The 10,084-nt window shown below is 52.7% G+C and overlaps 1 protein-coding gene across 1 annotated transcript; it reads left to right on the top strand.

Annotated features, from left to right (window-relative positions):
* Positions 1–3,368: 3,368 nt before the first annotated feature.
* On the top strand, positions 3,369–9,549 carry LOC141464484 (endothelin receptor type B-like). The gene is made up of 7 exons (XM_074147431.1): positions 3,369–3,887; positions 5,399–5,511; positions 6,235–6,439; positions 7,134–7,283; positions 8,056–8,189; positions 8,820–8,928; positions 9,400–9,549. The coding sequence occupies exons 1-7, from the start codon at positions 3,438–3,440 to the stop codon at positions 9,547–9,549; spliced, it is 1,311 nt and encodes a 436-aa protein (XP_074003532.1). The 5' UTR covers positions 3,369–3,437.
* The last annotated feature ends 535 nt before the right edge of the window (positions 9,550–10,084 follow it).

Consider the following 10,084-nt stretch of genomic DNA (forward strand, 5'->3'; position numbering starts at 1 on the left):
TGCACCAGGTCAGAGCAAGGATTTGTGCCCAGGTCTCCAATGAGTCAGGTTTGTGTTATTTCACGTTATTTATCCATTCTCTCTCTTCCTTTCTTCCCTTTCCCCCTCCCGCCGCTCCCCACCCTTCCCAAAATAGCTGGGTGCCCACCACCTGAGCAGGAGTCACAGCTGAGAACAGCATCAAACCAGGTCAGAGCAAAGCCCACCCTGGTCAGCTGTCTCCAGGACAGCAGTTGGAGCAGATGCTTAGGTAAATACCAGGAAGAAGGTGGTGTTGGAGAAGTTTCTCTGCTCATGAGGTTCCAGATTTGGGATGTGCTGGGACCAGGGAGGGCACCAGGACTTTTGTAACCACCCAAGGACCAACATAGTTCCAGCAAGCAGGTGGGAATGTTCCTCTCCACACACTGATGGTGACAATGTTTTGAGTCCTCAGCTTTGACCAATGCATCTCCAAAGGGTCTTTTGTGGAAGGAGGCTCCTCCTTGTCTAGGTTCCTTAATAACCAGCTTAGCTTAGTCCCTTCCCATAGTATTTTATACTGGGCGTCCAAGTGGACAAGCTGGCCATCCCACCATCCCCTCCTCAGGAAATTTGCTCTGTCCGTGCAGGAGAGACAATATGGGCTGAGGGTTTCCCCGGTTTTTAAGGTCACAGACATCCCTCGGTGATGGGGTACTTACCTACCTCTGAGAGCAGGGTGCTTACTGGCTAGATGTGGGTCGTTCCCCAACCATCATACGGAGATTCTTCTCTAAACATTCTCCAAGTCATTGAAAACTGCTCTTTTTTTTTTTTTTTTTTTTTTTTTCTGAGCGAGAGGCAGGCAATGCCTGTTCTGGCTCACAGCGACGCGGGCTCATCTGCAAGATAAGTTTGCAAAGCAGTTTGAGTCTGCCGAGATAAAAGGCAGGGAGAACACAACAGGCAGGATTGCTAAGCACCAGGCATGAATATTTTAGCAGACAGAAACAGGCTTCTGGTGAGCTGAAAGGAAAACTGATGGGATCTTTAACTTTCCCGTGGTGAAACCCTGTAAGTTGCCGTTACAAGGATTCAAGCTAGTGAAGAAACGTCTTTAAAACATGGGGTTTTTTAACAGAACTGAAAACTTAACTCTCTAGTTCGTGAGGTCTAAACTGTGATTGAAGGGATTTGGTTATTTCATTGCCTATATTTGGCACGTAACTGGGAATAAATTTTAGGCTTCCTCCTAACACTGCTTGTTTACAGTTTAAAGAACTAAGGACCTGACCGAAGGACGTAAGAGGGTCAGGAAGGACTAAGCCTGATTTAGATTTTTCTGGCAAGAGCAGTGGGGTGAAAGTGAGAGAAGGGTAGGTCTGGTTAGGCTGCTTTGTGGGGAAAGAGTCCAACCTCACACTGGTGATGCTTGGAGCCTTCCAAATGAAGGCTCCAAATCTGGAGAAGCTGTGGTTGTACCTGGTGGGACTCGTGGTTGGCTTGGCCATGCCCTCCCAGTTGGTCCTGGGGTCCCCCCCCGGTCCTGGGCAGGGGGAACCCTGCTACAACCCAGGAGTTGGGTTCGCCTTGGCTGAATGGTCCTGGGGAGCAGATCCTCAGGCTACAGCTGGGCTCAGATCCCGGCTCTGCCTGGTGGGGTCGGAGTGGAGACTGACGTCCCACCTCTAATTCCAGGCAGGCACCCCCATCCCTGCCTAATGGGGGTGCAGAGCACATCCTGGGGAAGCCTGAAAAGGCTCCTGTTTCTACCGTTTTCCCTCCCTTCAAGGGTGTAAAGTTTCATAATTTGAAAAACATGTTCTTCATGCTCATTGAAAAATATGTTCTTCACCTCCTCTAAGCAAGAGCCCCAAGGTCTGTCCCTGTCTGTGCCGGGGCACAGACCGGCAGGGTGCTGCCATCTCCCTCTCTGGGCTCACTTCCCACTGGTGGCCACATCTGGATCATCCAGAAACCCCCTTCCACAAATTCACCTCACGCCAGGACAGTGCCGCAGCCGTCCTCAGCTTTGCCGGGTGGCTGTGGAGCAGCAGCTTCGCTAGTCCTGCCCGAGAGCATCGTCCGAGATTTGCAAAGCAGAACTCACTCTGGTGGTATTTATTAGAGTGCTCCAGCCTGGGTGAGCTTGAGAGACCTTTTACTGCGCTCAGCAGCCGGCGCTGCAAACAGCACGGGGAGATTTATCTCCCTGAGTATTGAGCTGAACGGGCACGGTGGATTTGGAAAGGAAGCGGTTCAATTACCGACGATGAGGATGGGGAAGGAGGGGCTGTGCCGCTCGCACATAAATTGGAATAAGATGTCAGATATCGACACGGCATTTCTGGAAAAAAACCCTGGTAGTATTTTCCCATCAGGGTTCCCAGCAAGAGCCTTTTGGCTTTGCAGGGAAAGGTGGCACAGGGCAGCCCACGGGATCTAGGTGGAACTGGGTGGTCTTTAAGGTCCCATCCAGCCTAACCCATTCTATGATCTGCTGAAGGGTGGGACATTTGTGTGGCCCAGTTTTCCCATGGCACTAACTGGAAGAAAAGGTCTGCTGGTTCTGTGCCCCCCAGGGTGGGCTTGGCAGAATGGCCCAGATGGGCAGGCGTAAACAGGACAGGTGCCCCAAAACTGCTGCTCCAAAGGGTCAGGAACTAAATGAGGAGTGTGCGGTGGGAACAAAGGGAAAGTCCGGTTTGGCATGTGAGCAGCAATAGGTGCAGAAGGTGCAGCAGCTGATTCAACACACCTATTTGAGAAGACACTATAGGTGCACTCAGTTGCTGAAATACTGTGTAAGAGGCGTAAGAGACTGTTTGGTTTCCTTTTAGTTTGTTTTACCCAAGAGGGATGTTTAAACTTAGCAGCAAAGACTCCCACCCACAGGGGTCGGCTGCTTTGACCAGATGGGATCTAATGTGGCATTTCTTCTGATCACTGTGATGATGGACTTTCTCCAGAAGTTCCTTTCATAGAATCATAGAATCATTTAGGTTGGAAGGGACCTTTCAGATCATGGAGTCCAACCATCATCCCAACACTGCCCAAACCCACCACTAAGCCATGTCCCTCAGCACCACATCTGCCTGGCTTTTAAATCCCTCCAGGGGTGGGGACTCCACCACTTCCCTGGGCAGCCTGTCCCGATGCTTGACAACCCTTTTCTCCAGGCTGAACCACCCCAGCTCCCTCAGCCACTCCCCAGAAGTTCTCCAGACCTTTCTCCTTGTGCTCCAGACCCCTCACCAGCTCCGTTGCCCTTCTCTGGGCACGCTCCAGCACCTCCATGTCTTTCTTGTTGTAAGGGGCCCAAAACTGGACACAGTATTCGAGGTTCCTCCTTCCTCTGGTAACTAAGTTCTCTCCCTTGTCCCTTTCTCCAGCTGCGGATCCAACCAAGACCCAAGCAAGGACATTCCACGAGCACTGCAAGGACTTCTACGGGCAGCTTTGCCATTCTATGCTCAATGGCGAGAATCCCAGCTCCCATGGCTGTAGCCATTTTCCTCACTTACCTCTTCTCTGGGGCACACGGCCAGACCCCAAGGGCTTTCCAGGAGAGCACCATCCCCTTTGAGGTGCTTGGCCAGGAGCAGGCTTACAGTCTGGTCCAGCCAAGCCTGTTCCAGGACGCCAAGCTGTCAAACCACTCAGAGACCCTCCCCAGGGCCACCAGCTCTGAGCCACCCCTGCTGCCCGTTTGTGTGAAGCCCGCAGATATCAGACACATCTTCAAGTACATCAACACCATCGTCTCCTGCACCATCTTCATAGTTGGGATCATCGGGAACTCCACGCTCCTGAGGATCATTTACAAGAACAAGTGCATGAGGAACGGGCCCAACGTCCTCATCGCGAGCTTGGCGCTCGGAGACCTTCTCTACATCCTCATTGCTCTACCCATCAACGTGTATAAGGTAGGCTCCGTGCGGCATGAGTGCTGGTGCCCGCTCCCACCTGCCCCGGTGCCCTGGGGGATGTCCGTCTCCTGCTCTTTATTACAGGCTCCATTTTTGCAGGGGAGAGGGTTTTTTCTCATCCAAAGGATGACTCAGGATGACTTTGGATGACTGAGATCCAAAGGATGAGAAAAGGGGCGAAAAGCTCAGAGAACATTGCTGGGAAAGCAGAGGTGTTTTCAGCTACAGCTGTGTTATACACACACACAACCTTCCAGATCTTTTAAATCTCATCTAAAAACCACAAGAAAAGACTCACTTGCGGTCTCCTGACATTACAACCCCATGTTTATTTCAGCTGAGTGAAAAATTATTGTTCTTGTGCACCGGGGACACTTCTCCCAGCACAGTTCAGTTATCCAGCCTCAAGCAAATACCTTTTTTTATTCTAGCTAAACGTGAAGACTCACCCAAGACCAAGGAAGAGGGCTGTATTATAAACCAGGGGTTCCTTTCAGAGACACTGCCCCCTGAACGAGAGACAACAGGCACAACAAATAGTCAGGAATAACCAGGATTCCCCTAGGCCGCCTGAGCAACCCCTCTCCCTTCTGCCCCTCTTGCTTCCATCCACCTCCTGGAGGAGAAATTTTTGCTTGTGTGAGAAGCCCAAACTGACTATGAGCAACCTGGTCCTAAGAGCAGCCCAGTTCCCTCGTGGTGTGTCTCCCTTATGATACAGTGTTGGATGAGATGGGTGGAAAACCCAGGTTTGCAGACCAATGGAAAGGGTAGGGTTGGTGGGTTGCCTTCACCTGGGACCCTGATGTCCATAAGAGCTTCTGATTGATTGATTTCTCTTGCTGCTAAACTGAAGAGCTTGTGGGAGGGGATGGTTCTGAGCAGGGATAACCGTAGGATGGGCTCCAGGTGTCATGGGGATAGGAGGGTTGTGAACCCAGGCTCACTCTCTTCCTCATGAGTGAGTGGCCTGGATTTCTCCTGCCTTCAGGGCATCTTGTCCCCACTGATACCCTCTGCTCCCCCCAGCTGAGCTTGGGGCCACAGAGTATGTTCTATAAGGAATCTCAGTGTGGTAGAGGGTCAGAGTGTGGGAAGGGCTTAAGACTATGTGGCTTTGAAAGCCACCTGAAAGAAGCTGTCCTTGCTGGACTTTGGCTGTGTCAGAGAATGACACCCGGTTTCCCTGTGCAACCCAAAGCACATTGTGGCGTTTAGGATTCAGAATCCACCCAAAACCACCCAGGGTTATGGATTCAGAACCCAGTGTCTGGACCACCCTTCCATCTGTGTGACAGCCCGTCTCACAACGAGCCCTCGGGGAAACGAATGGTTCCCAGTTCAAGCTGGAGAGCACACACCGCGTAGCCCCAGCGGAGGCAACCTCAGAGCGCTTTCAGCTGCTCTTTGTGGGTTTCTCACACCTTGTGGGCAACCACCTGCTATTACGGGAAGCCGGACACACTTCCCCGAAGCAGCCTGTTAACCCTGCGGTTCTTCTTCCCCAGCTCCTGGCCAAGGACTGGCCCTTTGGAGTGCAGGTGTGCAAGCTGGTCCCCTTCATCCAGAAGGCCTCAGTGGGCATCACGGTCCTCAGCCTTTGTGCCCTCAGCATTGACAGGTAAGAAACCACTTCTGCACCCATCTCTGACCATGGCATGTCCCTTCATCGTAACCACAAGGCAGACAGCAGGGTGGCTTGGTCCCAGGCCACATTCAGAGACAGGGACAGGGTGCTGTCACATAGAGTTGGAATCCAACAGGAACTGGCTCTGGTGACAGAGTTCAAACCTTGCAGCAAAAGGTCGAGGGGAGGATCATGGTGTGATGGAACAGCTCCTGGGGTGGTGGGGAAGGGTGGCACCTCCCCATTGGCAGGTAGACATTGGCCAAGGATAGCTACCATCATACTCATCATAGAATCGTCTGGGTTGAAAGGGACCTTTTAGATCATCGAGTCCAACCATCATCCCAACACTGACAAAAACCACAACTAAACCATATCTCTGAGGGCTATGTCTGCCCGTCTTTTAAATACCCCCAGGGATGGTGACTCTACTGCTTCCCTGAGCAGCCCATTCCAATGCTTAATAACCATTTCAGTTTAAACATTGTTCCTCATATCTATCCAAAACCTCCCCTGGTGCAACTTGAGGCCATTTCCATTGAGCCCCTGTTTCTGATCTTTCCCATTCCACTGAAGGGGAAGGTTCTGGGGTGGAGGAGGAAGGCACAAGGGAAACGGCCTTTGGGGACAACTCTAATCTGCACCTTCTCAACCCCTTCCTGACAGTTGCTTTTCTTACTCCAATCTCATCCCATTGCGTTCCCACACGTTGGGCAGGTACCGAGCAGTGGCGTCCTGGAGTCGGATCCAGGGGATAGGAATCCCCATGTGGAAGGCAGTGGAGGTGATGCTGATCTGGGCAGTGGCCATCGTGCTCGCAGTCCCTGAAGCTATAGCCTTTGACATGGTGGAGCTCAGCTACTGGGAACGCCACCTGTGGGTGTGCATGCTTGCCTCCGAGCAGAAATCCAGCTTCATGATGGTATGTACTCCGTCCCACACCGGCTGCAGTGCCAGGGAGAGGCAGACACGGGCAACCAGGGCATCCTCCTTCCTCAGTTAAAGGATTAGGTGCTTCTGTAGATGGCTTCTTAGAATCATAAAATCAATTAGATTGGAAAAGACCTTTAAGATCATCAAGTCCAACCATCAACCCAACACTGCCCAAACCACCACTGACCCATGTCCCTCAGCACCATATCTGCCCAGCTTTTAAATCCCTCCAGGGATGGTGACTCCACCACGTCCCTGGGCAGCCTGTTCCAGTGCTTGACAACCCCTTTGGTGAAGAAATTTTTTCCTAATATCCACCCTAAACATCCCCTGGTGCAACTTGAGGCCATCTCCTCTTCTAGACATTGGGGTGAACACAGGGAGAGCAGTATCAAAGTGCAGAAGACCCAGCGTTGTGGTGACGTGGGGCAGCCTTGCCTGGAATGTGGGGCCAGAAAACAGGCAGCTGGTTTGAAACCAGCTTTTACTTCTTCAGGTTAAACCTGTGCCCCAGCCTTGGGGGAAGACAATCCCATGTGCCCTTAGCACAGGAGCTGTTGCACTTTCACACATCAGAAGCGTCTGACACAGACCAGCATCGGTGTCAGGGACCGGGCCAGTTCCTGCCCCAGTTATATCCCTTCCTTTCCCCAGTTTCCCATTGCTCTTTCTTTTACTTGCAGTTCTACCGGGATGTGAAGGACTGGTGGCTTTTCGGCTTCTATTTCTGCCTCCCCTTGGTGTGCACTGGCATCTTCTACACCCTCATGTCGTGCGAGATGTTGAGCAAAAGGAATGGCATGAGGATTGCTTTGAACGACCACATGAAACGGGTGAGAAAACCAAGAGGGCAGAAACTCTGACATTTCTCCAAACTCGGGGAGACGTGTTCTCCAAACACGTGTGCTGTCGAACGGGACAACACAGACCTGCCCCTGAAAAGGACAGGTATGAGCTGACACAGCCTCACGGCGGCCAACACGTGTTGGCACATTGATGCAGATGCTCAGATTAAACCAGGGAGATGGGCTTTCAGCTCTACAATCTCCACTCTCAGGGACAACCCAAACCACCAGCCTTACGGCCACAGACCTGCTTGATTTTCAATTTTTCTCGTGGTCATTTCTCTCTGGCCGCACTGTGCCAGCCCAGGTCACACCCAGCTGGACCGAATGCTGCCTGTGCCGTATTACAGACAAAGGGTGCAAGGAAAAGAATAGCTGACTGTCCCCCTCCCAAAGAATGACCCCTTGAGGGACACCAGCTGGTTGTCACAATAATATAGAGTGAAGGGTGGATGGATGAGTCCCCGACGTCTCAGCAAAGTCACCAGGAGCAATGGTGGGAAGGGGTGTGAAGGAAGCTGGTCCATATTGTGCTGCTGGTACCCCCTGTCTGTTTCTACAGCCTGGATCTTGGGGTCCTCCTCATGGTGGAGGAGTTGGGACCTGCAGGTTGTGCTTTGGAATCAAAAGGGGTGCCCAGCCCTCATTGGAAATTACTCCAGGGGCCCTTGCTCAAGGTGTGGAGATGGTGCTTTGCTCCACTTGCTCTCCAATGCTCAGCCAGACCATCCCTTCTCCCCTGCCCACCTTCTCTTCCCAGCGCCGGGAGGTGGCCAAGACCGTGTTCTGCCTCGTGGTGATCTTTGCGCTCTGCTGGCTTCCGCTCCACCTCAGCCGCATCCTCAAAAAGACCATCTATGACCAGACGGACCCCAACAGATGTGAACTGCTCAGGTAGGGGCACCAGCAGGAGGGCACTGTGCTGGGAGCACTGGTGGCCGCCAGCAGAAGCTTTGCTGGGCTCACTGCAGGCTGCTGGAGTTGCCTTCCAAACACCTTGTTTCAACAGCTCCTTTTCTAGATGGCATCACTCTCCTGATAGGCACAGAGAAAGGGTGTGGGAGACCATAAGAAGAGAAGAAATCAAATTTCAAAATGTCTCTATAAAGCTATGGGTTAAAGAGGTCTCCTGGGCAGGGCTAAAGGGACTGCAGCAGGTCCAAGGTCTGTGCACACTATCTGCCATGTGGTAGGTGCCCGTCCTCCCCTCTCCTCTTTACCCATCACGCCAAAATCCAGTTCAGGCCAGACACTGCTCCTGTGCTTGAGTTTGAGAGCATCAAAGTCACCAGGGGAAATCGATCTTATGCTTTTGGTTTCCTCAGGGAACGCTCCTCATAAGAAAAAGTGTTGGGAAATTGCCCAGCTGCAGGAGGGACGGTTTTGGGCTTGTTTCTATGGTATCAGTCACTTGCCCTTCATGGAAGAAGGTTCCCAGGCCAGGCAGTTGGGAAACCTTCCCTCGCTTCTCCGCTCAGTGAGCTTTCAACACATTCCACCCTCTTCTCTCCCCTTTTGCCTCAGTTTCCTCCTGGTGATGGACTACTTCGGGATCAACATGGCCTCCCTCAACTCCTGCATCAACCCCGTGGCTCTCTACTTTGTCAGCCGGAAATTTAAGAACTGCTTCCAGGTAGGGTTGACCCCTCCAGAGCTCCTGGAGATAATTATCAGGAGTAGTGGAGCCCTGAAAAAGGAAAGGGAAGGGGAAGGGGAAAGGGAAGGGGAAAGGGAAGGGGAAAGGGAAGGGGAAAGGGAAGGGGAAAGGGAAGGGGGTAATCTCTCAGCTGCTGTGGCAAAAAGAAGAGTTGATCCCAGCTGAGCATTACCCATATTCGCTGTCCCCCAAGGACAAGAAAGCACAACTGCACAAGATACCCGAATCTTGGGTATCTTCATTTCCAATCCCCACCAGCCCTATCTTGGAAAACCTGCTCCCAGCAGATCTGAGGGACAGGAAGGCTTGGAAGCACTTCCAAGCTCCGATTCCCAGCCTGGCACTGTGCGGGTTGCCTGGCCAACATCAGCAAGGGAACATTTTCTCCTCTTTTACCCCGTAGCCCACACTTGTAACCCCTCTCTCCCCCCTCCCGTCTCCCCGCAGTCCTGCCTGTGCTGCTGGTGCCAGCGACCGGCTCTGAGCATCACGCCCACGGACGAGAAGGGCTCCGTGGGGAAGTGGAAAGCCAACGGGCAGGAGCTCGGGCTGGACCGGAGCAGCTCCCGCTTGAGTAACAAGTACAGCTCTTCCTAAAGCCGTGCCACCCACGGGGCCGAGAGGAGAAGGCACCGTTGCCCACGGGGGCAGGACCCCTCCGTTTCTCTCGCACGGCCGTTTCCTGGCTGGGCCTGAATCGTTTTTGCCTTCGTGTCGTAACCCACCTGGAAGGAGCTGCAGCATCTCACGGACCCCCTGGGACTAGCTCTGAACCACACCAATCCGTCCTCTGGGCCGAGTCACCTCTGGAGGAAGGGGAAGGGGATTCAGATCCTGGCAGGATTTTTTTATTTCCTTGCAGGAAAACCAAGTGACTTGCAGCCATTCGTCTCGGGTGGAAACGCGGGGCGGGAGAGCTGTGTGTGAAAAGGGAAGGAAGGTTGAGATCTGGTCACCTTGAGATGGATGTGGGTTGAGGAGGAGAGGGAGAGGGACCACGAGTGACAATTTCCAGCTGAAAAAGCCAAAGAAAAGCTTCGATAACACCCCTTATCACCTGCCCCTGTTGCTGGGACAGTTTGTCCCTGGGCAGAGCCAGGGTAAGATCCAGGCAGCGTGTATGCCTGGTAGA

This window comes from Numenius arquata, chromosome 5, assembly GCF_964106895.1.
Source record: "Numenius arquata chromosome 5, bNumArq3.hap1.1, whole genome shotgun sequence".
NCBI lineage: Eukaryota > Metazoa > Chordata > Aves > Charadriiformes > Scolopacidae > Numenius > Numenius arquata.